At 42.9% G+C, this 27,806-nt stretch overlaps 1 protein-coding gene across 9 annotated transcripts; it reads right to left on the minus strand.

Annotated features, from left to right (window-relative positions):
- Positions 1 to 961: 961 nt before the first annotated feature.
- APMAP (adipocyte plasma membrane associated protein) lies at positions 962 to 26,448 on the minus strand. 9 transcript variants are annotated; one of them, XR_007905453.1, is made up of 11 exons: positions 26,300 to 26,448; positions 21,865 to 21,981; positions 19,141 to 19,256; positions 17,219 to 17,311; positions 14,558 to 14,674; positions 13,123 to 13,297; positions 12,543 to 12,677; positions 11,981 to 12,173; positions 10,017 to 10,802; positions 9,720 to 9,827; positions 962 to 9,545 (listed from the first exon to the last, which is right to left on the minus strand). XR_007905453.1 is itself a non-coding variant. In XM_051793052.1 (10 exons), exons 2-10 carry the CDS (start codon positions 22,690 to 22,692, stop codon positions 10,593 to 10,595), a joined length of 1,182 nt encoding a protein of 393 aa, XP_051649012.1. In that variant the 5' UTR covers positions 22,693 to 22,885; positions 26,300 to 26,374; the 3' UTR covers positions 9,961 to 10,592. The 9 variants fall into 9 exon arrangements, 4 of the variants coding, with proteins under 4 accessions (XP_051649012.1, XP_051649010.1, XP_051649013.1 ...); XR_007905452.1 differs by having other exon boundaries at positions 962 to 8,232; positions 9,424 to 9,827; XR_007905454.1 differs by lacking the exon at positions 9,720 to 9,827.
- Between the last annotated feature and the right edge of the window lie 1,358 nt (positions 26,449 to 27,806).

Below are 27,806 nucleotides of genomic sequence, written 5' to 3' on the forward strand. Positions count from 1 at the left end.
ATATTTAATCTCTGGCAGACCACAGATTATATTCAGGTTCAGGAGAATGATGGTTTTCTTTACGTGGGCATCTACCATTCCTTCAGCCTTCACTCTTCATCCATGGGCTGATTATTGCTTACACTGGACTAAGGTCCTTATTAGCAAGGATTCAGGTAGCTGGTCCCTTAAAACAGCAATAAAGTCTGACCCCATGTTCAGTCATTCATAGACCAGCACTTCTAAATGTAAAGGGCCCTGACCTAAGCCACAAAGAGCATGTTTTTTTCCCCACAAACACTCCTCTTCTGAGAGTTGTTGCCTTTCTACAGCAATATTGCAACTCGTATTAGCAGTAACAATTTCAGCCTTTATAACAAGCATTCAGTCAAGAAAGGCCAGTGAAGAGCTCTGGGCCAAGGGCTGGGGATCTTAAGATGGATCTATTAACAGCATAGCTGAGGTCTCTGCTCCAAGTAATCCCAAAGCAAACCTTTGCAAGCTGGGCAAGTCTCAAGTCCTGCTTCAGAAACATCATTTGTGATGAGCAGGTGACCCACCAGCAGGTCAAATTCAGCATCCAGTGCTGAAGAGGCAGCTGTGTTGCATCTTGTCTTTGGGAATAGCAGTCTTTTGTCTGGAAAAAAAAGCAGTGTTCAAAAGAAAGCTCCCGAAGGGTCATGAAAGGATGTAATTTGGTGCTACATTCACCCAACACACAAGCTACCACTGACAGCCTGGTGCCAAAGACAAGGAGAAAGAAAGTCAACTATAGTGGCTTGAGTTGTTCAGGAAGCAGCAAAGTCAAGCCACAGCTAAGTTTGTAGGAAGGCAAGAAGCCAAGACTGCTCTTCGAATCTCAAAGGGGTTAGTGTCTTGGTTTAAAGACAAATATTGGGAGGAGAACTCCAATAAAATGAATTCCCTCCCCTTTTTATTAGCCCCCCCCCCCAATATAGAGAGACAAAAAAAAGCAAGGAGGTTTTAAGTGAAAAAATAACAGTTTACTAACAAGGAAAGATAGCAGCACCACAAAGATACAAAGGAAATGGCTTACCCACAAAAAAAGAGTTTACCGCATCACGCAGTCCCCCAGGAACAAAGGGGAAAGAGAATGGTGGAGGGTCCTCCCTGCCAACCACCCTGTCCACCCAACCAAACAAAAGAAAACCATGGAAGAACAGGGGCAAAAGCAAAAAAACCAGAACTGCGCTGCTCACAGGAGCCACACCACCAAACTGGCCACTCCATACGATTTAGTTAACTAAACTAAAACTGCAGTGGTGGTACCAGTTCAGAGTCTCCTTGTTCTCTGCCACATGTTACCCCCGATGCAGTGCCTTGGCCCACTTGGCTTGACTGGGCTGTGTAGTGGCAGCAGGGGCTCCGGCACAGGCAGCGATTCCACATGGCAAGTGAACAGCAGCAGTTCCATGTGCTCTGGCAGTGGCAGGCCCGGGTGGCACTCTGGCAGCGCCGGTGAGACTGTGGCAGTGTGGCAGCTGGGGCAGGGGTGACCCCTGGGCTGCTTTGATTCCAGCACAACACAGCGAGTCAGTGGCTCCCAGCTTTGCTGCTGTCCCAGCAAGGCAGGGACGGTTTCTGGCCATGGCTGAGACCCTGGATCAACTCTTTCCCCGCAGCAAAACACCCCCCCTCCTCGAACACGGCATACCCTCTTCAGATGACGTAATGGTATGAATATTCACCATAACAGTTAGGAATGGTCTCAATCCCTTTCTCCCTTCAGCTGAGTGTTTCACACAATGCCAAGGGCTTCCAACCAGGCTGTTGGCCCTACACAGTCTAGCCCAGAATGGTTCTTCCTTCAGATAGCAGGACAGTAACGGATGTCATACACCTTTCACATGCCACAGTGGGGGTGAAAGGCAGCACACTGTTGGCTCACGTCTGTGCAGAGACACATGCAGACAGTAAGCACACCACAGAACAGTGTCCCATGTGTGACTCTTCAAGTCCCTGACACAAGCAGCTTTGTCGCAGTCTCCTCACCGAGCCAATTCTCTATTTGTCAGAGCAACAAAAGTTAAAGCCAAGTGAACTTTACAGAATCACAGAATATGCCAAGTTGGAAGGGACCCACAAGGATCACTGAGTCCAAATCCTGGCCCTGCACAGGACCATGCCCAAGAGTCACACCATGTGCCTGAGATATTGTCAAAATTCTTCTTGAACTCTGTCAGGCTTGGTGCTGCGACCACTTCCCTGGGGAGCCTGTTCCAGCACCCAACCACTCTCTGGGTGAAGAATCTTTGTCTAATATCTCACTAAACCTCCCCTGACACAACTTCAGGCCATTCCTTTGGGTCCTGCCAACAACTGGTCACCACAGAGAAGAGATCACTGTCTGACCATCCTCTTCCTCTCAGGAGGAAGTTGTAACTGCAATGAGGTCTCCCCTCAGTCTCCTCTTCTCCAGGCTGAACAGACAGAGTGACCTCAGCCGCTCCTCATACAGCCCTCTCAAGGCCCTTCACCATCTTCACTGCCCTCCTTTGGACACTCTCTAATACCTTAATAATGTTCTCTAATAACTTAGCATCATGCAGGCTGATAAACCCAACATGATCTTGTTGCTCTGTCCAGGAAAATGCAGCAAGACAGTTTGGACCTCTCTATCCAAACAGACAAGCACCTTCTGAGAAAGACAGGTCAGCCTTATGTTTAAAGCTGCATCATCTCCCCAGGTAGATAACAGAACTTTCATGAGCACCAAAGAAATAAGCAGAGCTAAAGTCAACTAAGCTTTTTGTACCACTCCAGAGCACTTCGCTGAGGAAAGATTTGGGAAATTAAAGAAGAGGACACTGCTAGCACTGACCTAAAGAACTGGAGCTAAATACCATTTAATCCCAATGACATGCAGCAATCAAATAGCCAATGTCTCTGCCCTCTGCATCTTTGCTAGAATTTACACCAAGGTTAACTCTTCATCACTTCACTCCAAGGAGTTCACATCCTTGCAGAGCTTGCCAAGGCTCTGACGTCTATTCCAGGTTACAACGGCGATTAAATAAAAATATTTCTAGTAAATATTTAGGGCATAAGGTGAAAAGAAAAACTTGTTCTTGCTAGCCCTGGATGTTGGAGAAAAAAGAACATCCCAGCAGTGACATTAAGAGCTTGTGAACAACCAAAGCTGGTGCTTCTGAAGTATGGGTTCATGCAGGACTGGTACAAACAAGCTGAAGGAGTGGCTTACTTCAGCCTCAGATTTCTCTCCAGTATGCTGGAAGCAATGGGCTCAATGCATGACACAGTTTCCTGGCTCATCTACTTAAGAGGAAACTTAGCTGCATGTGAGGATGAGATCTCAAACAGTCTGCCACATGGAAGGACTGGCTGCACACTGAGGAGACCTCCAGTGCTACTCAAACCAAGCTAGCCTGAGTTTCACCAGAGTTTCACAGTGCTCAGTGATCCTCAAAGGGAGATCTGCATTTGCTCAAAAGCTTTGCTATGCAAATACTTCCTCTGATACTCTCATTTTTGAAACTGTACAGGAAAAACTGCCTGCCACCAGTCTGCTTACTGACAGACTTTCACTTTGCATTCTCTTCACATCAATAGCTCTACATTAAGGACTTGGAAGTCGTGCCTATACTAGGTGTACCCAATTTCACAACCTCACTGACCTTCAGAACTCACAGCTAGGGGAGTCACACGTGCAGTGCACAGAACCAAAACAAGGTTTAATCGGCAGCAGCTAGATAAGGAGACACGACTGCTGCTGGCTACAAGGAAAAAGCCTTGTATATAGCTAACTACAATCACTTACTGCAAAATTTTTCAGTCCATACCTCAAACAAATTAGCAGAAATTAGCTGCCTTATGTGCTCTTTGCAGCTAGATAAGAAGGCCCAGGTGTCAGCATCATCAGATCTCTGTTGAGATCACTGAACAGACAGACCTAGAGGTCATCATCTCACCTCCAAAGGTCACTGACACAAAGCAGACACAGATTTAAAGGAATCAGACTTATGCCAAGGCTTTGCAATCACTTTCATCAGCTGTTTACACTGAGAAACCAACTTTTGCATAAAAGTGTCAGAGGGATACGTGAGTTATCTTCCAGCAGCTCTACTAAAGGAGAAGTTTGCTACAGAAAAGAGACAGGGCAGTTAGCTGTGGAGTAACATTTTAAATAGCTTCAGCAAAATCTTCCTGATACTTGTGCCCTGCAGGAACATCTGTTCCACCAACAAGGCAAAACAAAACATCTTTAGAATGCACAGCCACGGAGTACTCCAGCTTAGTTCCTTGCCTTACATTGTTTCACTGCAAGGCTTTACACTAAAGCAAAAATTTCACCAAGTCCTTCAAGAGACAGAGCAATATTCTTTCATATGCCATAGTATGTCCCAAAAGAAGCTTGGATAAGACACAGGAAGCAGCCTCAGGTTCCTCTGGGAGTTATGCAGACAGGGTTTCCTCCCTTTTTAGGGAACTGCAGCCCCTTTCTTCTGCCACCAAAAACCAATCTCGCTCTGGCAAGATCTTTGGATACCTCTCGCTGCTTCCAGTAAGGCCATGTTTTCACACTAGAAAACAGTCTCAGAGCTGCAAAGGTGTCATGTTCCTGCACTGATATCATCAAGAAGACTGGCTGGTTTTTTTCAAGCCTGACTTATTCCAGCTTTCTCCTTGCACAAGGCAGGTATGTACACGTGCATCTGAAACCAACATGCCATTGACTGATGCCTCTGTGGAAGTGGAACGAGCCTGTAAAACTAGTCTCCATGGAAGCATCAAGAGGAGATTATGTCAGTTTGTTTATTCCACAGGCATTTTAGCGTTGTTCTTTTACTCTAGGAGAATTGTATTTGAGGAACTATTAAGGATTAGAAAACCCCGAGTTTCTAGAAAAATATTGTCCTTAAGAACCCCTTATGCCGAATAATGAGAGATCTGTGTGTCAGTCAACAGATCACCCCATTTCTGCATTATCAGGATCCAGCACAGCAGCAGGAATGGGAGACAACACCATCTGCTCTCAGGAAAGGCACCTCCTTTCAGCCTCAGCACACTTCAGGTCTCCTTGGACTGGAGGTATGCAGACCCTGCATTCAGATACTTGTCATAATATCCTTAAACTGCACAATGATACCTCTTCTTGGTTCTGCAGTTCCACTCTGGTCCCCCACCAACATTGTCACCACAACAGTAACTGGCCTCCTTTCCATTTTAGTGGCCATGGAAGCATCAGCCATCTTGGGCCAGGCATCTCTCTCACCAGAAAGCATCAAGCATGCTGGCTTTCTCCTAGACGTTGGTGCTTCACATACCACAATCCCACTCCACTTCAGGTTGACCTCTGACTTGCAGGGCCAAACACAGTTTATTTATGTAGACAAAGCTTCAGATAAAACTAAGTGTTAAGATGTTAAGGTTCTTACAACAAATTAAATGCCAGTGGCCTGGTTAAGTAGCCTGTCACTGTGCAAAGTTTGTTGCTTAGAATTATGCCACCTACCAGAGTTTATATTTGGGGTTTTACAGACTTCAGCAGTCTTTATGTTTTTTTAAGGGTACTACTGACTGACTGGACTTGTACCCAATCAACTCCCTCTGTACAGGCTCAACAATCAGGTTTTTTTCATTCTGAGAAATTTAACTGAAAACCGCACTTTGTCCAAACGCTTAACCTTTAGACAAACTCATTTAGACTGACAAGTTATGCAGCTGTTTGCCAATGTAGCATAGACAAGAACGATGGAAAAATTCTATTGCCCGAGGTGGATGAAAGACAGGTAGGGCAAGATATCAGAAACTACAAATTTCATGGGCACAAATTCTTGCTTGCCTCTGACCCCTACTCCCAGAATTCACATCCTGCTCTCAGTGCAAAGGGGTGTCTGCCTGCAGTTATTTCAAATGCAGCTGTGGTTAGAGCTGCATTTCACAGCTGAAAAGGTCTGGCCAGCAACAAACCTGCACCACCAGCCACAATGGAAAAGTAGTGACTGAGCTCCCATGAGACATCAGGGACAACAAAGAACCCAAGTACCCAAGGCATTAGCTCAGCTTCTTCCCTGCCACAGCACTAGCTTTCACCACTGACTTGCCAGATTTTACATGCAAATTGATCCCTCTCAGAAGACTCTTGTGCAGACAGCTCCAATATGTTCGTGGTGCCCAGCCTTCTCTCCTGACTGTGGCACCTGGCAGAACAACCCTCCCTGCTATCACAGGATTAAAAGAAGAGCTCAGAAGGTAATAGCCCCAGTGAATAAGGGCACTAGCTATGTTCAGGTTAGAGGAAGTTGCTTCTGGGCTTCAGTTCTGCCATAAACATTTCTAGTCTTCTTGCACCTGCCCCTGAGATACACCTGGCCACAGTTTGACAGCTTGGACTAGAGCACTCAAAAGTCACACCAGACAAAGCCACACTCTGTTAAATACTACTCATATTTGGCATTCTCTTTTCCCATTCCCCAAGAAAAGCAAGTTATTTGATGATCTCTGGGTCAGCTGTACTTGTTCCAAAGCTCAAACAGAACTAAAAAAGACAAGACCACAGTGTACTAAGTTATCTCCAACAATGGCCAGGAAGGAGCGAAGGGTTAGAGGAGTAGAAAAAGAATCCGAACTAAAAAACTCCCAAGAGACAAGTTTTCATATGACTTACCCTCTTGAGCATCCACAGCACTACAACTTATTTGCTTTCCCACTTCATAACTTTGGGGAAACTGTCTTAAAAGGGAATTAGTCACACAAAAGCCATCACATTTGGCATGTCAAAACAGTGGAGGTCTACTTCGCTGCAAAAGTCAGGAAAAGTTTCTCATAAAACCTCCTGTTGGATACTTTGGCAAATGAATCACTAGAGATAACTATGTCTCAAGAGGCAAAGCCATGCTTGCCCCTCGGGTACCAAAGCATCAGCATAAAAGAATCACCACAGCAGACTTGCTTTTTCAACCCCAGTTTAAGATCCCATCAAGTTCAACTTTCACATCCGTCCAGAACAGGACAAATAGTTCCAAGGGCTGGCAGAGCAGTGTTAATCAGCTGATGCTGAAACAGCCCGCCCTGGGCTGGGCTTTCCCAAAAAGAGACATTGCAAGCATGTCCCATTCTCAGCCCTTCTTCAGAGTTCTCACAGCAGTAAGTCTGCCCATGCCCGTAGCAGTCACACCTCTCCAGCCTTTCAAAGTTACGACAGTATCACTCCATCTCTGTCCACAAACTATTAAGATAGGGTTCAGCTGCACCAAAGGTCAGAGCCTGCAGCAACTCATCTATTAAGCTTCTTTGGCATCTTACTGAACACCCTCCCAAATTGAGTAACCACCATACTAAGCAATAGGGTTTGCAGCTCCTGGCCTGTACAGGAAGAAGTCAGCCTGATCCAGCAACCATCATCCATAAACATTTCTACTTGCCACAGGACTGCTGCAGCCTGGAATTAACACAGAACAAGGTGACAGAAGCACTGACAAGAAAGAATAATTTTCATTCGCATAGGCCTCCATTAATAGAGAGAAGCATAGAAGGCCAGTGAAAGTGGATGACATTTTTATCATCTTCCCCGTCTATGGTGCTTTGCATTACATATACAGCAAGACTTAATTATTTCCTTTTCAAAGATGAGGAAATTGAGCAATAACGTACGTTTATATTTGACTGTCACCCAGTGGCAGAAAAGGAGAGAGCAGCAAAAGCTTCAGTTCCAAAGTACAAATCAATGCACTAAATTACAAAGCTGCTGAACCCTTTAGTTCTCCAAGATGCAAAAACCTCTTATTTAAAATCATGGTGTTGGAAGGGACCTAAGAGATCATCAGGGACATCTTCCATTAGAACAGGTTGCTCAAAGCCCCATCCAGCCTGGCCTTGAACCCCTTCCAGGGTTCAAGACAACTTCTCTGGGCAACATGTTCCAGTCTCTCTGTGCTCCATGATCCTGCCAGGCACAGAGGTGAGACTGACTGGCCTGTAGTGCCCTAGGTCTTCATTTTTTCCCTTTTTTTTTTTAAATGGGGGTTATTTTCTCCCTTTTCTAGATGACGGGAACTTAACCAGACTGCCACAGCTTCTCAAATATGATAGTGACTTAGCCACTTCATCCAGCAGCTCCCTCAGAACCCATGGATGCATTTCAACAGGTCCTGTGCACCTTCATGTTCCTTAGATGGTCTTGAACCTGATCTTCTCCTACAGCGGACTGGTTCATTCTCCTAGTCCCTGCCTTTGCCTTCTGCAATTCAGGCAGTGTGGCTGGAGCACTTGCTGGTGAAGACAGAAGCAAAAATGTTGTTGACTATCTCAGCCTTTGCCATGTCCCAGTAAACAGGTTGTCCCTTTCATTCTAGTGAGGGCTCACATTATTCCTAGTCTTTCTTTTATCATCAACATACACATGGAAGTTTTTCTTGTTGCCCTTCATGTTGTTGGCCAGGTTTAATTCTCTCAGGCTTTCCTAACCTGATTCTGGCTATTCACACAATCTCTGTATTCCTCCCAGGCTTCCTGCCACTGCTTCCACCCTCTGTAGGCTTCCACTTTGTGTTTGAGTTTGTCCAGGAGCTCCTTGTTCATTCACACAGGCCTCCTGCCATTTTTGCCCAGCTTTCTCTCTGTTGGGATGCATCACTCCTGAGCTTGGAGGAGGTGACCCTTGAATATCAACCAGCTTTCTTGGGCCCTTCTTCCCTCAGGGCTTTATCCCATTGCACTCTACCAACCAGACCCCTGAAGGGGCCAAAGTCTGCCCTCCTGAAGGCCAGGGCAGCAGCAATGTGCTATGTGCCCTCCTCACTGCCCTAAGGACCTTGAACTCCCAACACTTCACGGTCCCTGCAGCCAAGGCTCCCTTTGAGCTTCACATTCCCCACCAGCCCCTCCTTGTTGATGAGCAAAAGGTCCAGCATAGCACTTCTCCTCCTTGGCTCCTCTATCACTTGGAGAAGGAAGTTACTGTCAGTGCATTCCAGGAACCTCCTGGATTGCTTTGGCCCTGCTGTGTTGTCCCTCCAACAGATGTCAGGGTTATTGAAATCCCCCACGAGGACCAGGAACTGTGAACGTGTGGCCCCTCCTGTCTATAGGCAGTTTCATCCACTCAGTCTTCCTGGCTGGGTGGCCTGTAGCAGACCCCCACTATAACGTCACCTGTCCCTGCTCTCTCTTTAATCCTGACCCTTAACCCCTCGGCCAGCTCCTCATTCATCCGCAGGCAGAGCTCCATGCACTCCTGCTGGTCACTGACACAGAGGGCAACACCCTCTCCTCATGCCTCCTGCCTGTCCTTCCTCAAGATCCTGTATCCTTTCAACACTCCAGCCATAGAAGCCATGCCACCACGTTTCTGTGATGCCAATGAGACCACAGGCAGGTACATGCACATCTTTAACTCTTGCTTATTCCCCATGCTATGTGTATTTGCATAGAGGCATTTAAGTTGAGCCTCTGAAGACTTACTGTCTGAGGTGCCTGGAATTCCTTTGTGCTGCCAGCCTCTCCAGCCACAAAATGTAATGGCACAGGTTTTCCTTTGCAACAGTTGACAGAAAAGCATTCTCTGGATTTACCAAGCAGAGTATCTGTTAACAGAGGAAGTATATCATTCCCTCTGGAATGACAGAAAGCATCCATGAGCTACTATTGCATTCCAAAATCTTCCACCAAAGCCTTCCTTATCCACCATTACTAGATTCTACAGGGGGCCTTTGAGTCCACATCCATCTTCAGACACCAGTCTTCCCCAAAATCTTTACCATTTCTCCATAAAAAGCATGTTGAAGAGGATTCCTGCAGCTGGCCCTCTTCTCTCACTTGTCTCTCAGGAATGGTCACCTAGATAATCAACAACAGACTTACAGGACCTGATAAACATGGAAGAAATACTACATATGACCCTTTTTAAACCTGCTGGGACTAGCCCTTAATAACATAGAAAATGCAACTTTCATTCATCATCTGATCACAATGCTAGAAAAAAACACAGGAGTCCACAGGTAACAATGAAATTTGGTTCTGATTAACAGCTAATTGTAGTGTCTAATGTTACTTACACAGGTTGGAATTGAAGAAACCCAATGGTCTAACTAAATTTCTACACATGTTGTTGATTTCTGGATGTTGCTGCCTCTACCACAGCACCATGGTATGACATCAGAATATATACTGTAATCCTAAACAGCAGGTTCTAAAACAGAAATAAACACATGCAAGCCATTATCTTCAATTCAAATATTACATAATTAAATTCCATATATCACAAATCCTTCCAGTGTAAGAAGACATACAGTTGCATTAAAGGCAACACGATGATGTCTGTTTAAGATGACTCCAAACAGGGCTGGGCACGGAAAAGCAGTGGAAGTTCTCTGAGGAACAAATAACTGAATGAAGATGCCCCACCATACTCTTCAGATATTAACAATTATGCACACCAACTCCAAAACATGAGCAGTCAAATCAAGGAAGAGAACAGGTACAGCAAGCTGTATGTTTTCCTATGGCAACAGTGCTACTGCACGTTAACAGACTTTCACTTTTTGTCCTTGGTCACAAACTGCCTCTAATATATGCTTCCTTTGTACCTCTGGAATACTATAGGACAGTGGGACTTCATCATGGAGGGACAGTTAAACATGCTGAAGATTAATTCTGCAAATATACGGAGACCGGAAGGAACCCAGGTAAAGATATCCATCGTGTTCATGTGCCTCGCTAACATAAGCTACCATCACTCCATTGGGATCATGAAAGCTTCTTCTGTAGGATCCTGTCTCAGTAAGTTCAACAACAAGGCTATATTTGGGCACAAAATTTGTCACGGTTTCCTGACTCAGCAACTAAAAGAAAAAGAAAAGAAAAACAGAAAATTAACAAAAGATTTTGTTCTCCACAATTATATCTCAGCCACTTATACAGGCAAAGACCATTCCACACTCCTTGGAAGAAGCAGCTAAGAACATAAGCACACAATTTGAGTAAAGACTATTACACAGGGTTAATGCATTAATATGTGAAAAGGCAACTTGAAAAGAAACAAAACAACCAGCAGAAGCTTACTCTACTCCAGAGCTAGGCTGAAAGGTTGCCCAAGCAGGAGACATCAGCTTGTTCTGGTGCAGCTGAGCCAAGCAGCCATCATGCTCTGCTGCCCGTAGCATCATTTTTTGTTAAGGCTCCTGCACTGCACCAGGAGAGACAGGGACAGCACAGAGCTTGTTTAGCTGAAATGGTGCTTCCATTCTAAACACCACTTGTTGATTTTTATTTTTTCAAGGACAGAAGAAGTATTTTTATGTCTTTGTATTGTCCAAAAAGCACCATGCCGTTTCTTTAGCATCAGATAGCCCTTATTCTTGCTCATCCTCATCCTCAGGGTGTGACACAACAAAAGGCATATTGAATCAGAACAAAATGTCACCCAACACCATCCATAACACACACACTGTCTCCCAAGATGCCTACGGTAGTCATTAGAACAGGCCAGACTTCCCAAACACTCCTCAGACACCTGGCAATAAGTATTTTAGGCACTTCAGGTACAAAGGTGAAGTCTTCACATATCCAAATGTAGATCCTGTGTTGCTGCATGACTAGAGTAGAGACAGTCCCGTTTCTTTCCTGAGATCAAGATGGAAGACAACTTAAGAGATGTTTACCCGCTACTCAGAGAAGCAAACGTTAGTTTTACAGAATGCAGATTAGCTCAGCTAGTTAGAGCATGGTGCTAATAATGCCAAGGTCACAGGTATGATCCCCGTACAGGCCATTCACTTAAGAGTTGGACTAGATGATCCTTGTGGCTCCCTTCCAACTCAGAATATTCTGTTTTACTACCTATGAATATAAAGGACTGTTCTACCCAGGGACAGCAACAACAGTTTTAAGCACAACACAAAACATTTTTTTAAGTCTTCCTGTGAAGAGGAAGAAACACGAAAAACAAATATTTAGCACTTCGATTCCTAAACTAAAGGTGATTTTTTAAAAAAATTCTTTTTAATTTTTTTTTTTTTACCTTAAATATCATCTTTTTAATCCATGGTTTTTCAGCCAAGAAATCCAACAAAGAAAATCCAGGATTGTGCCGGACAGCTGCCATAGCTACCCAATATCCTCCAGAGCTGCTTAACCTGATATTATCTGGAAGACCAGGCATGTTCTCAACAAACATATCTGCTCCACCTTTCATCAGCCCAGATACATAATACCTGAAAGTTATAGATAGTAGATTAGGACATCTTAAGCAGTCTAAATAACAAATAAAAGTCCCAAAATTATTTCATTTCAAAAAGAGGGTTTTTTTTCATTCCTCAGGTTCAGGGAAATACAGCCACACTCTTCTCACCAGAAAAAAAGTCAGCTTACTCCACTATGTGTAAGGAGCCCACGATGGAAAGATTACGCATTGCAGATTTTTACAGCAAAATAAAAAAAAAACAAGTATCGAGGAAGGCCACCTTCTCTGTCACTTATAACTAGGCATAAATAAAGTGTAGGATTTCTTTTATCATTCCACTCATTTATTTAAACAATCTCTAAACAGAGATTGGTAATAAATTCAGTGAAGTCATACTCACCTCCTGATTCTAGCCATGGTTGTCTCCTGCACCAGGACAAAGTCTTCTGCAGGAGAGAGTTGCACACCATTGGGAAACCTCAGCCCCACCATTAAGACTTTCACTTCTTTTGTTACTGTGTCATATTCAAGGAGGCTAAAAAAAAAGCATTTTTGAGTTAACACAAATATTTATTCATGTCTGTTTCATTCTCCAGGCATTCCATCTTTTCTCAATGCACTTCACTTAAGTTAAAAAGGCAGAATAGCCAGGAAGCATTTGTTTATGAACACAGAAGAAATAATAAGCCACTTGAGACTGGCAGCATTCGTGAAGGATTTGAGCTGAAGGTAATGCTAACACCTTCACTTCTAAAACAGATGTTCCATGCAAGTCCTCTTGAAGGAAAAAGAAGAATCTCATTTATTTTGCTGCAGGTCTCTTTAGCAACATCCACACATACTCTTACCTCTCCTGAGCAGTGCAGTGTTTGCACAGGTGGTTTATAAGGAGAAAAAATTTGAAGACCAAGGAAGCGGTGAAGTCCATTCCTACAACTGAGCTTACAGTAAGTTAAATGCCTCAGAGAAGAGATACTTGCCGCCCATCATCTGTGCCTTCCATAATCAAGAATAAGTAGTCTCGTCTTTGCCATTTGCTACTGGAGTCAGTGAAGTAGATTTTCCTCCCATCCCGGGTCATTGTAAGATCATTTACAAATGACAACTTCTGACCTTCAATTACTGTTTTGGTTGACACAAGCATTTTCGTTTCACCTGGTTACAAAAGAAACAAAAAAAAGACTCACAAGACAAGCTTTTGTATGTCCTGCTTTGGAAATGAGTAAATACTAATACGAAATTCAGTTCACTTTTTTCAATTCCTGCCTCTTTGTTAAGCAATAAGGTTTTGGCCTGTAATGGAACAACTCAACATGAATGACCAGGAGAAAATACTCTCCAGAAAAACTGAAACAGTAGATTATGTTCCCTAATGATAAGTGCCAAATTTTCACATTTCTGAAGTTCATATGAAACAAAGTGCAAACTCAGGTCCCAACCTGCAGGCAAGCAGGGGGCAGGCAAGGATGCAGGCAAGCCAATCACTACTCCTTCTCTCCCTATAAACCTGTAGGAACAAAGAGTAATACTTTCTAGGCATTAAAACATCAGCAGGTCCACTGAACTGCTCTGCCACAAACTACCAGGTCAATTATTAAGGTCAAATCTCTAAAAATCAACCAAAATCTAATTAAGTCATGTTCAGGCACAGGGTTTGGGTTTGTATGCTTGTTTTTGTCATGACTGAGCTATTATGACAGCTGTCTGCCATCCAAATACTCTCCCAGGGCAACACAGTCTGAATCTTTCTATTACATTTCACCTAGCATTTGGCCAGCCTCTCCCCACCTGAAGCCAATGTGCAGAGGTAAACTGACAGAAAAATCAACCCTACACAAAACCAACTATCACTTTCTGACAGCACAGCTCCTAAACAGCTCCCTGAGATCTGCCTCAGGGACACATTGAAAGGCACAATGCAACAGTGCCTTTCTCAGCAGGAACAAGCCACGTGATCTTCAGCTGCACCAAAATAAATCTTTCTTCCCTTTGTGTAGATTTAGGTTACAGAGAAGTTATAAGCTTTTCACTACCACAGCAAGATCAAGGCAGAAACAAAAGTACAGCAAAAACAACAAAAAGTTTATGTAACAACAATCTTTTTTCTTTCCTTTTATGAAAACTGAAACAGCTACACAGAGCTTTATTCATGGGTTCTGAGGTAGCAATTTTGACAACCAAAAATATGTAACACCAGAAGATAAGTTATAGTAACTGATCCAGACAGACAGATACAGAGAGGAAGTGACTGCTACAGGAAAATAAATATCAAGTTCTTGCATGACTCATTTCATCCAGACAGCTTCAAATCACTTTACAAAGAAGACAGGCATTGTTTTCTGGCCTGCAGTATCTGGTAAAACTGCAAATGAAGCCCAGATTTGTCAGTGGAAGAACTGAGCAGAAAGGTCATACCTGTATCAGGATCAACTTCATAGAGTCCATAATAAGCATCTGCCACAAAAAGAGTGTTATTTGGCCCAACTCTGATGCCAAGTGGTCTTCCACACGTTGGCTCATCTTCGTGGGTTCCTTAGGAAACAGTTTTAAAATGGTTTTCCAAATAGAAATAAATACAAGGCATTCTGGCTACCTATATAAGTGTATTGGATATGTGTAAGATGGAGTTCATTTTCCCCACAGCAGCCCTCACAATGCTGTGCTTTGCTTTGGTAGCTAGAAAGGTGTCCATAACAGACCAGTGTTTTGGCTACTGCTGAGCAGTGCTGGCACCGCATTAATGCTCTCTCCAACATTCCCCTCTCCAGTAGGCTGGGACTGGGCAAGATCTTGGGAGGGGACATAACCAAGAGAGCTGACCCAAACTGACCAAAGGGATATTCCACATCATATGGTATTAGGTCAGATATAAAACCTAAGAGAAAGGAGTAGGAAGGGGAGGCATTCATTATTTACAACATTCATCTTTCAAAGCAATTTACATGTGCCAAGGCCCTGCTTCCTAGGAAGAAGTCAGACATCATTTGCTGATGGGAAGTAGAGAATAAAACATTTGAGGGTTTGGGGTTTTTTTTTTCCTTTGCTTGCACATGTGACCTTTGCTTTTGTTTCAGTAAACTGTCTGTATCTTAACCTAAGAGGGGGTTTTATTTGTCTTCCTTTCTTCCCCCATCCTGCTAAGGAGGAGAATGATAGAGCAGCTTGGTGGGCACCTGGCTCAAACTGTAGCTTAAAAATCTCTGTGGCATACATATGGCACATACCTTCATTAAAGAAAAGATTCCTACTTTTCTAGGTGTGAGTGAAACAGATATCCCCATGCCATGTTTTCACCAGTCTAGAGAGAATCATACAATCTGCCAGGCTAGTCACTAGCTAACAGCTGCCTCAAATAGGGTTAAATATCAGAAAATTGAATTTAATGAAATGCTTCTTCTCAGAAAGAATCAGTTTTACTGCAGGTTCGTGGAATTAGGTTTTTTTAATTAAATTAATTTTTAATTAAAAAAACCTTTCTTTTTCTGAAAAGGTCCAACATTGTCATGAAATAGCTGCTTTCTCAAGACCCGGACATTGAATACTTCTACACGAAGAGGAAGGGGAATACTGTAAATCTGAAGAATTTAGACAAATTCAAGGAGATACTTGAGTCCTGAAGAGCTAAGAAGTTCAGAACATCTACAGTTTGAAAAATTAGAAATTTCTGGAGAAGGCAGTTGGCTACAGCATTTCCACTTCCCTCCCCAACTCAAGGAGTACAAAAGTCCAGGCACCCCATTACCACTCTGGCCCTAAAGAAACAGAGCAGCATAACCTTCCCACCTCTCTCAAGCTGTACAAGTCTAATGTAAATGAACAGGAGAAAGGTGATTCTTCACACCCATCCCAATCTACCTTCCTGCCTAAGCAGCAGCTGCAAATCCAGCTTCTTATTGCTGGCAGCAGACTTTGTTGGCTGCCAGCACCAAGACTGTCCTACCTGTCAGGTAGCCAAGAGAGTGCTTCCAAATCAGTCCAGTCTACTCATGTGAACATCCACATAAAATTATATAGATAATACGATGAATGTGTCAATGAGAGCTAATAAGGACAGCAACAGTTCCTGACCATAACTTCTGTCAACCAGCACAGGGCTGCAGAACCTCAGGTAAGCTTCTACAAGGCTACTGCAAACAAAACTACCCACAGTCCCAGCAAACACCAGCCAGGCTTCTCAGACTGCCTAGGCACTACTGAGATGGCCAACATTAACCTTCCCATAGAAATGGTTCTGTTAATCAACAAGTCACCACCAGTTTTTCTCACCCAGTTCCAGAAATCTCATTAAATGAAGCAAATAAGTCATTCAGAAAGAAGTGTAGAATTCAACAAGAAATAACTCCAGTTTAGCAGTTGAGGAAACAAAAACATCATGACCCAGGCAAGATCTCTGCTAAAGCAAGCGCAGCCACTATTCCCACTGTACTTACAAACAGAGGAAGGGAAATAGGTACAACAAAACGCAAGGCAAAATTCTGTAAATACGTTGATCTTTCCCACTCACACATTATTTCAGAGTTCATTCATTCACACTTGTTTAGGAGTCCTCAGCTTTTATGGGGTGGCCCTTCACCTCAGAATCGTGCTGACTTCAGCTTCCACAAATATTAGGCCAGGTTGCTGCCCATTTTTTTCTTAAGATAGATTTTTTTTTCTAGATGGACAAACAGTTAAAGGAATGTTGTTTGTGATGCACTTCAACCTCGTCTTCCTCCTGATGTTAAGATGCAGGATCTTCTGCCAACAAGTCATCCATGTTGCAGCCTTACAAGAGTGTAGGCCTTGTAGTCATGACACAAAAACACCTGCATTACTTAATTTTACTGCTGAAACTCTGTGCTTTGTTGTCTAAGAGCACCCATTCCAATTCTTTTGGCCCTCTGTTCTGCTCTTCCTTCCAATGTACCTATCTCCACTCATACTTCATTCATAAAAATATATTAATATATCTGTTACAAATTTCTGTAGAGGAAGATAAGCACTTGCATGAGCAATCCAGACTGAACATAGTTTAAGCAACACATACCCTTGACTCAGACATTTTCAGATACACTATGTTCAGGAGCTGTCACTCACCACAAGGACCATGGCCAATTCTGGATATTGTTTGTATTTCCCCATCTTCAATTTTGATAATCTTCCCATCAGCTGTCCCAGTAAATAGTATATCTGCAAAAACAACTGATTAGCTTGATCACAAACCCACAGTGGCAAACATCCTTCTACATGATCCTTCTACTAGCATGTAGTAGAATTCAGGTTTTAGAGACAGTGAAGTGACAGACTTCTTCAGTCATAGCAAAAGAAAAATACATGGAAGGGGAAAAAATGAAGGCAAATAAGAGCATTTGGTTAGATTTCTTCCAACTCAGGAAGAAGGGGAAGGATTTAAACCTTGGGAGTGTCTATAGGATATGAAGCTTTTCACCCACAGGTGGTCTAAGTTCTTAGTTAAAGGTAAACATAACTTAATGGCCAGTCATTGGATCCATCTGGGTAAATTTCTACATCATCACAAAATGTGGTCAGACACTGCATTTATCTTATCACTCTTCAATGAGAGACTGACTAGATAAAACTTCTCATTCGGATACAGTCCACGTTGGCTGCTGGGCATGTGCCAATGCTCATATTGTATCAGTTCTGGAGATGAATTACAAAAAACTATGGCAATCGAACAACCATACAAATCAAAAGCATTGCCAAATTACTGCATTCATGCCAAGCTGTGTGATAGCATAAGACATTAACTGAATACAAACAACACAAACTTTTCCATACAACCAAACTAAATGAAACACTGTTAGATTAGTAGAGCCCATTGCTTGAACTTTTCCATCTCTAATTTAACTGATGTTTTAGGTTTGCTAATTACACTTTTAAAAGAGAATAAGAAGACTCCAACATTTATTCCCAGTCAGGTTGATTATTTTATCCATAGGTCATAGTCCCTTGCAGGAAGGTTTCTTTAAAGAGTTTCCGAAGAGATTGACAAAACCAGGCAACATAAAAGAATCAATAGCTTCAGGTAATCACTTTTACCTATCTCTGTTTACAATGTGCTAAAAAGTGTAATCTGAGGAAGGAATTTACAGTAGTTTCTTACTGGGTAAAATAATTTCTTAAAAATATTTTATTAATTTATTAGAAGATAAAGCAGAAGGAAAAAAAAAAATATATGATTACTGAACACCTCTTGTACCGAAGGATCTTTCAGGAAGGGCCTTGCTTGGAACTCCCACACCCTTTCCCTTTCAGAGAAAAAGCACTCAAGGACTCATGTAAAGAGTAGTTTCTAGCCTTATTCTTCCTTCAGGAGGCACAGGAAACAAGCCCTGCACAATGTTAGGTTCCTGCTAAGAGGGTCACACCATTAGAAGTCTAGATAAGTCATTAAGAAAGTGCTCAGAGGTGGCATGGGTTTGTGATTTGGGGAGAACACACATTCCGTGAGGAAGAAATACAGGATGGTACCTGTGTTGGTTAGATTTCTTGCAATTCAAAAAGAAGAGGAAGGATTCAAGTTTTAGGAGTTATGAATATGGAATATGAAGGAGTTATGAATATGGGATATATTATGCTATGTACCAATTTGAGGGTTTTTCTGTCATAAAAGCAAATATGAAGACCATGAAACTCAGCTCCCTCAGTGGCAATGACCATTAAAAGAGCAGGTGAATATTAATTCCCAGTTAAGAGCTAGTCAAATGAAATGGGACCACTTCCTCCAAACATAAGTAGCCCCTGACTACACTGCTGATGCTTTCAGTCAAGGACAGGGATTTTTAATCTGGCAACAAGATTTATTTTATTCTCACGAAAGAGGAGAAAAGCAGTACATTGCAGCCAGGTTTTGCTGCCTAACACAATTACTTTTACAAAAATTCAAAGTAACTTACAGAGTTTGTTATCTAAGAGGTATACTGCTGAACAAACTCTTTATCGATGGAGCAACATTTAAAGACCCTTCTTTAAAAGCTTATTTTGTCAGTGCTTACCCCCAATATTGACAATGGACTCTGGTCCATACAGCTGGTTTTCCCATAACCGCTCAGCTTTTCGTAACTTGATATTGGGCTCTAGTACACCCGTCAGGAGGGGAGGTTCCTTCAAACTACAAAACAGAATACAGACCCCGTGATGCTTTGCACAAAATGCAAACATTCTTGAGCAACATATTGGATCGTTTTTTACCTAGTTTGCCAACTCCTGCAACCCTGACCTATGCTTTACATAAAGCATATTTCAAAAACACCCACAGCTAACAAGCTGAAATATTGACTCTTGTTCTTCAAGGATCACAACAATTTCATGGTTCTGCTCATCAGAAAAGTTGCAGTTATGTGTTCCTAAGAAATCTCTACATCTTCAAGTCCAACAGTTCACCTATCTTACACAAAAGCAAAGGATTTGTGCATTGCCATAACACAAAAGAATAGCAGTTTTCTCAGCTGAATGAGTTGTTTGTACCAGAATATTTTTCCTAAGTTGATATGTACAAATTCATAAGCAAAAAAGTTTTAAAAATTAAAAGCCTGGTATGTTACAATACACTGAGACCTGACAATGTACAGCACTTTCAGAGAAAAAATAACTTAATTATTTCCCCCCAGCTTACAGCTAGGGGGAAAAGTGTTCCAGTAGCTTGAACACTAGGACACACATGCTTTCATACCATATTGAAATATAGGGTCTTGTTCATAACTTGAATGCAGGCCCTTAGAGAAAGACCAACTCAAAGGAGTAAGTTGCACATGAACTTAAAGGGTATTGAACTCCCATCTCAAAATGACAAAATAAGGCCCAATCTTGCAAGCCCTTCACATAAACAATCAGTTTCAAGCCAACTAGGGTTCCAACTACAGAGATACAGAGAAGGGAAGCAGTAAGATGCCTACAACTCTAACTAAAATACCAGACTCCAAAACCAGCCTTAACTGAACTTGAATATGTTTCAGCCTCTTAAGTTCTTAAAAGCTCTTAACACATAAGCCCCTCAGTCTCCATGAGTTAAGGATTTCAAGTTGTTCATTCACAGGAGTATGCTAAAGATACACAGGCCAAGTTTTGAAATAATTTTTTGATTTTTTTTCTTTTAATAACCCTTTATATGACCATAAGCAAATGCCTTACACCCAGAGAATCTTTAAAAGATGAGGTCTGACTCCAAAATTTACCCATGTTCATAGAATCCAGGATCTATTTGTCACCAACCACGTTGCAAATCTACTGCTCATATGGTGAAAATCATTACAATTTCTAAAGATTCAGTAACTGGAAGAAAAAAGTCAACAAACTGGAAACTATGAAAGCCATGACAATTGAGGAAAACAGGTTCACAACACGAATAATTCAGAAACAGAGAAAAATACATATTCCTATCTGTCTGGTTACAGACAGCAAACTTTTCTTTAAGTATATATTACTACAGTGACAAAAACAACTGAATTATTAGCTTCTGTACAGAAGAGATTTACAGGAGAATTGTCTTCACAGTGCTAACACAAATTTGTTTTCCATCCCTTCTTCCAAGCTTAGAGAGTTTCAGATGAGGATAAGAAGCTTCAGATAAGGAACTCATTTGCTGGGAACTTTGGACAGTTGTGTGTGCAAGCAGAAAAATCTCCCTGGGATCAATATTATCCAAGACAGACTCATAGAGAAAGAACTTGAAATAAAACAGAGTTGCAGGAATTTCACAGGCAGTTTTTTCTCCCTCCTATTATTCGTTATAGTTTCCAGTGGCTTACTACTTCACTATTAGCCAGTGAGACTCCTACATGTTTTTTCACAATCTCTCTGGGCAACCTGTTCCAATTGGCTTTTAAAATTACTGTTCAGTCGCAATGTATTTTAGGGAATTGGGGTTTGTTAAACCCAATCACAGTATAAAGTATTTCACTATGATATGCATTGAGGCAGCTTATGTCTAATAGCCTACTTGCAAGACTTGTAAGTACCACCCAACCACATTTACAGTTTCTTTCAACTTTGGAGATGTTTGCAGTGTTGTTGTTCCTTTTCATATAGCAATTATCGAGTTGATCATAAATATTTATCAGACAGAGCATTTTTACCTACTTCAAAATGCCAGCAGCGCTAAACAGCCTCACTCCACCCTAGGGTAGCTGTCAAAGCATTTAACACACAACTCCCAATACAGGTCACATCTCATGTAGTTGATTCACTGTTACACGTGACACATACCTCAATTCAGATGTTTATGAATTCAGACACCTAGCTGCATTGCTTTATGAGATCTGCATTTAAACGTAACATCATCAGATGATTCCCCTGATACAAAGCACCAAATCAATTCATTCGGGTTATCCACTTTCATTTTTCATTCTCAGATAAGCAGCCTCTCTTTGACAGAATGATAATATCAGGGGCACAGCTTGGTCCTTAGTGAAATTGCAGTTCTTGTCTCACAGAAGGCAAGAGCACATGTGTGTAATCACAAGCTCCACTGATAGCTTGGATAGCAGAAAATTTTCCATATTAATAATTCAGCTCCTTTGATGATCAGTAGTGACACACAACTACACAAGATGGCTCAGAAACAGACTGGCTACAGGTAATATCACAATCACTCCCCAATTTCTTAATCCAGTTAGAACCACTTTATGCTGTTAACTCTTGTTTGTTGAAACAAAACAACAGAACACATAGGAGAAGTTATGCTTCAGGAACATTTACTCCAAAGCAAAGCAACAGTTTACCTTATAGGCTGAGGGTCTATAGGACAATCCAGTAGAACAGTTACTCCAAGCAGCGGCACAGTCAGAGACGCAGCCAAAGTCAAGAAGGTAACACGGAACACCTTGCTGCTGTAAGTACTGCCAAACCAGACAAGAAATAGGATTAACACGTTAAGCTGTTTACAGGTGCAACAGTCCTCAAAAATTCTGTAGCAGCCTATTTTCTTCAGAAGAGGAAACAGAAACACTTTTGCCCAACCACTATCTTGACCTTCAAGGTGCAATTTGAACACATTAGGATAAGAGAAAGGTCAGCATACTGGCATCATATGAGGTAGAGCATTTTCACGTGCAGGTTTCATACATTCTACAAGTTACAACTGACTAAAAAAACCCCAAAATAAAAACAAAAAAAAAACCACCAAGAAACAGAGGAAGTGAATTGTTTGGTTGGGGTTTTTTAAACTTGATCTTCAGTTTTGGCCATGGTTTCCATCCCAGCAAAAATTCTGAATGAAAAGTTCCACTGATACAACAAACATAGAGAAAGTTAAATTAATGGTTGCTTAACTTAGTGAACTCTGGTTTGAAACTCAAAATGAAGCACACAAAAGAAATTATCTTCTATTTACCCATCAAGGCACACAACAAAAAAAAGTAAAAACTGTTCTTCCACAGGAGAAGACTAGATTTTGTTCTTGTCCTAGTTGCAGGGGGGTAGGGCCTAGAGCCATGTGGGTTTGGTGAGGTTGCTATTCTATACCACTCCTGTCATCAGGGGGTGGGGGAGGTGGTTTCAGGGGAAAGAAAAAGGTGAACGTACACTGGACCTGTGCCGTTTTGTTCCATTCAGGGAATTTGCTGGGACCAGCGCTGTGGACCTTGTCCCTTCCTATCCCTCAGGAGTGTGCAGCTCCAGGCAGCAAACGTAGCTGAGTCGGGTGGACTGTGCCCATCAGGGGTGCTGGTGCCAGAAGCAGCCACAGGGAACGGAGCGGTGGTGAACCTAGCCGAGCCGAACCCAGTCAAACACTGCTGAATCCTGCCGAACACAGCCAAGCCGCAGACGTGACTCCAAAGTGGCAAACACAGCCGAGGGGAGTGGGCGGCATGGCACAATACAGACGATCCAGCTTTTGGGGGTTTTGTCCGTCACTGTTTTTCATTGTCTCGGGCTCAGGAACTGGGAAGACCAGCTGCAGAGAGCATCTGCCATCTTGTCTTTGTCTCAGGAGGCTATGGGGCACTAGCTGCAGAAACATCCACCATCTCGTCCTTGTCTTGGGAATAACTGTGAGCACCATTTTGTGTGTAAATTGTTATCTCAACCCATAGTTTCTGCCTTTGTCCCTCTCTCACCAAAGGAGGGCAGGGGGAAGGAGAGCATCTTATTTGGAGTTTAATCCCAGCTGGTTTTAAACCACTACAGTTCTCAAAAAGTTCAGAGAAATCAATCAGGCATTCACAGAGGAAAGCACAGAGCCAAGTTCAACAAATTCTAGTCCTGAACTAGTGAAGCAGCTCTCACAATTTTAGCTGTTCTGAACCATTCACTGGCCCAGCCAGCCAGTCCCTTTGCAGTATCAGTTAAATAAAGACAAACTGCTTGATGGTTCTGCACTAATCCTTGGACCACTTCCATTGTTTTGTTCTTCATTAGCCAACCACCCAGACAGTAGGAAACATGAACTACTGCCCAGAGCACAAATATCACAACTGGGGAGCTAATGACATGTACTTGTAGTACTGATATCAGCATCAAGGTAACCTTTGGGATTACCAGCTAGAACAGCAAGGTCTGAACTAGGCCTGGATTCACTCAGTGCTTGCATGCACAATGTCTAGAAATTCGGACATTCATAATTCATCACATCTCTTTCCTGATGGCAAATTGCTGTCAGCCCCTCTCTCCTGGCAGCAGACGTAGGCAGTTTGGATGAAGTCCTGCCCCAGTTTCCCCAGCCCTGCACAGCACTCAGCAGGTTGTCACAAGCCACCACACAAACCACCAGGCTGTGACGAGGTGACTGCCACAAGGATGCTGACAGCCTGCCATGACAGACAGTTCAGCCTGTTTCAAGAAGTGCTGATAGCACTGATGCTGTTGGTCACCAAATACTTCTCAGCTCCCCTAAGGTACTAACCACCTGAGCCTACCTCCTTTCCATAAGCATGTGCAAGTATTCCTGCTCTGGAATATATTAAAAAATAACTTTTAGTTCTTGCTCTCAAGAGCGCAGCATTCCCATCCTGAACTTCTGCAATGTTACAGCACTAAGCCTGTCTCCATCTGAGCTGGATCAGTCTGGGAAACCGCTTCAAACAAGCTTTTTCACCTGCACTGAGCTCTTCATATTTCCCAAGAGCCAGACTGCCCTTACAATCAATCGAAATGATTCAGCACTTCCTGCTTGATGTCTTGAGGAAGCAATAACCTCCCAGTCTGTCTCCCCTTGGATTTGGAATCCAAGAGCATGGGGTAAAGACACAAGGCAATCCCCAATTTTACACAAAGACTTCGGTTGTTGACCTTGCCTTTCCACTGTCCTTCAAAAGATGAAGCCTCAACATTCTAATATTCAAAGTACTGTCAGCAGACACCTGAGCATTTCTGTGACAGCTGAGAACAGCTCACACAAAAGAAAGCAGATAAAGATGAATGGAAACTCATCTACTATAGTCAACTTAATTGGGAACTCATCTACCACAGCTTAATTAAAGTTCCTGAAGGCGTGATTTCAGTAAAAGTCATATTTCTGATTCTCATTCAAACTTGCAAGGAACTAACAATGAAGGAAAAAGTCAGCAAGAATAAGGTGACAAGCAAACTCACACTTCAAGCCTGCAAATTGCAAGACCTAGTTTAGACACTGCTGAAACCACAAGAATTCAAGTAAAACCCAAAAACTTTAAAAAAAACAAGTCAGCTGCTCAGAATCATTATCAAAGGACATGATAAAGAATAATGACAACTGTAAGTCACAGGAAAGAATCACTGAAGTAAAGGTTCACCAACAGTGATAAGCAAAACAGAAATCCTTTGTTAATTATGTCTCTGATAATTAATCCTACATGGCCTGCAGCCACAAATCTCAATAATGCAACTTACCAGGACTCCAGCTATAATAACAGCAATTTAGTTGTCACTGTGAACTAAAAAAAAAAGCCATTACACCAGCTCTTGAAGACACACAGTAAGCTAGCAAGACAATACCATGGGTCACCCTAGCTAGGAGCCCAGGCTGCCTCATCCACTTGGCAGAAGCACTGCTGGGCTGGAGGGAAAAGCAACTGTCCTCAAGAGTTTCTGCCATGGCTCCCAGCTAGAAAAATGGCAGGCCCTAGAATTTCCTCCACTGTTTTCATGCAGGACATGAGAACACGAGAACTGTGAATACTCTGGATCATTGATGGAGCCCTTGATATTCAACTGATTTGAGCAGTTACCAAAAGAGGCTGAAGCCAGAAGTAGTCCCAAGCTCAGAGATGCTTATGTTCTTTTTTAAAAATAGGAACTACATTGCAAGCCATCAGACAGTCTTTCATTCTGATGACTCTGAAGGGCAGATATAAGAATCTGAAAAGTACTCAAATCAGCAGAGACATAAAAGATGGTGAACAAAAGTATTAGAAGTCATCAACTACCTTATTCAATGAAAGGTAAATACTCCCACTTTCTTATGGCAGCTATTACCTTAGTTACAGTGAGGCTATTTTATTTATAAAATTCCTAAACAGAAAATAGTAAATAGAATCTTTTTTAACTTAGCCACAAAGAGATTGCTTATATAGCTATTCTGACTCAGACACATGTAGAATTGTCGTTAAACTATTGCTAAGATATAAACAGTTATACAAGACTTAATCACACCCACAATAAACCTGTGCAAGCCACAATGGGATAACTGTTAACTTCTCACTAGCAAATGATAAACAGTACTTAAACAGATCTACATTAAAAAAAAACAAACCAGCCATAAATTAAAACTTTTTTTCTTTGCTTTTCTTTGCTTTTTTTTTTTTTATTCCTTTATTAAAAACTCTTCCTGCAGCTCGGCAAAGCAGGTAGGCAAGCGCTGTCCCAACCCCTCCTCCCCGTCTGCGACCTCGAGCAGAAGGAGCACTGGGGAGAGCCGAGGTGCTGGAGGTACCGGCAAGCTGACACCCGCGGGTACCCAGCACCAACCTGTGCCTCCAGCCACGCGAGAGGAAATGCGGCCTCAACCCGCACAGCCGCGGGGCAGCCAGCCAGTCCCTTCCAGCTCCTCCCTGCGCACTCTGACCCAGACCTGCTGCTCCCTCGCCGGGTCGCACCAGGCGGGCAGAGCCCGTCTCCTCCCAGCACACCACCCAGGCATATATTCCTCGGGCCGGGCCCAACCGCGGCCCCACAGCCGCAGCGTCACAGCAGGCCCTCTGCCCGTCCCGCCGGGCGGCACCGCGCACGGAGACACACCTGCCCTCCTTGGCCTCCTGCGCCGGGCTGTCGTCGGTGATGACCTGCGGGTGGGGCAGTCGCCGCTGCCGCAGCCCCTCCACCTCATTCATCCCGCTGCTGCCGCCGCCGCGCACCGGAACCACAGCCCCGCCCACGCCGCCCCAGGCCACGCCCCCGCTGCCTCAGGCCACGCCCCCGCTGCCTCAGGCCACGCCTTACATCCCCAGGCCACGCCCAAGCCCCGGGCCCGGCCCCGCGCAGGCCTCCCGCACGGGTTTCGGGCAGTGCCGGCAGCTGCCCTGCAGCCGCGGGGGTCTCAGAGCACCTTTCCAGAAGCATTTAACTATGATACTTGCCTTGCATGTGCCAAAAATTATTTCCTTGGACAAGAAAGTTTTGGATTTTTTGTCATTTGGGTACATTATCATACGCATAGTGTTACTCTTATTCACTGAGCCTCAATTACAGAAATTTTTTGGGATTACGTTTTTTTGACATCTATGTGAGCTTTTTTAACACATTTCAGTGGCAGGAGAGACTTATGCAGAACAGTGCTTCCTATCACCTTTTCTTTGTAACTACCAAGAAAGGTTTTACCAAATTTCCTCACAAACATAATATGATTTTCTGATTAAGCAGACTTTTGCTTACTCTCACCATAGTCAAGTTACTTGGGTTTCCTTTTTCTACTTGAAGCCAATTTGGCTTCAGACTAAGAAATCGCCTTTGAGTGCCATGACTGACAGCATGCCTTCTGCAAGGACACACACGTGTAACTCCCTGTCAGGCCAGCAGCCGGGAGATAGGTATGCACTCAGTAAGCTTTTGAAAACAAATGTCGAACTGCATGCACATCTTTAAGAAGAAAAAGCAAACACCAGTGTGGGAAGAGCTGCTCTTTCGCCTTCTCCCCGCCCTGGTTAGCATTAGACACAGGATTCCTATCTACACTGTTTTGCAACTGATGTTTTAAAATGTAGGGATGGAGAATGGGTCAGTTAAACTCCTCATTCTGTAAACTAGGAGATGGTACTGCTTTCTCAGTTTATATGTTGCCACAGCTATTTCATGCTCTTTTCTACTTCTGATTTTTTAATCTTGTCAAGAAACTGAAAGCAAACTGACACTATAGACAAAAGATGGACATTGGAGTCATACAAAAATTTCTGCGTTTATATCTGCTTATCACAGCCTTCAGGGAATGGAACTTTGCCAGGCCAGAAATTCCTAATTCTCACCAAAATAAACGGGAGCTGCAAGTCTTAGCAGCGAATAAGACTGAATCTGTGGAAATGCAAAACTGAAAATTATCAAGAAGGACATCATACCTTCAGCAATCCTCATCTGTACAGTTGTACAGTTAGTCTAAAACTCATCTAGGAGAGCATGAAAATCTACAGTTGAATGAAGAGATGGTTTAAACAGAAAATTTGATTCTTCTCGGCCTGATTACAGGAATACAAATAAGAAATTATTCCATGGAAATCAGTGTGGCTGTGGCAATGTAATCTCAGTATAACTACAA

Source organism: Manacus candei, unplaced genomic scaffold (assembly GCF_025592945.1).
Source record: "Manacus candei isolate 608988 ecotype Guabito, Panama unplaced genomic scaffold, ASM2559294v1 h1tg000035l, whole genome shotgun sequence".
Lineage (NCBI taxonomy): Eukaryota > Metazoa > Chordata > Aves > Passeriformes > Pipridae > Manacus > Manacus candei.

Excerpts from the sequence above, each read along its gene's own strand:
- APMAP (XM_051793050.1), bottom strand. The coding sequence starts at position 26,391 with ATGAATGAGGTGGAGGGGCTGCGGCAGCGGCGACTGCCCCACCCGCAG. Across the intron at positions 19,257-21,864 it reads ATAGACCCTCAGCCTATAAG|TTTGAAGGAACCTCCCCTCC; the intron begins GTAAACTGTTGC and ends TCTGTTTTGTAG. Across the intron at positions 12,174-12,542 it reads ACCATGGCTAGAATCAGGAG|GTATTATGTATCTGGGCTGA; the intron begins GTGAGTATGACT and ends TATAACTTTCAG.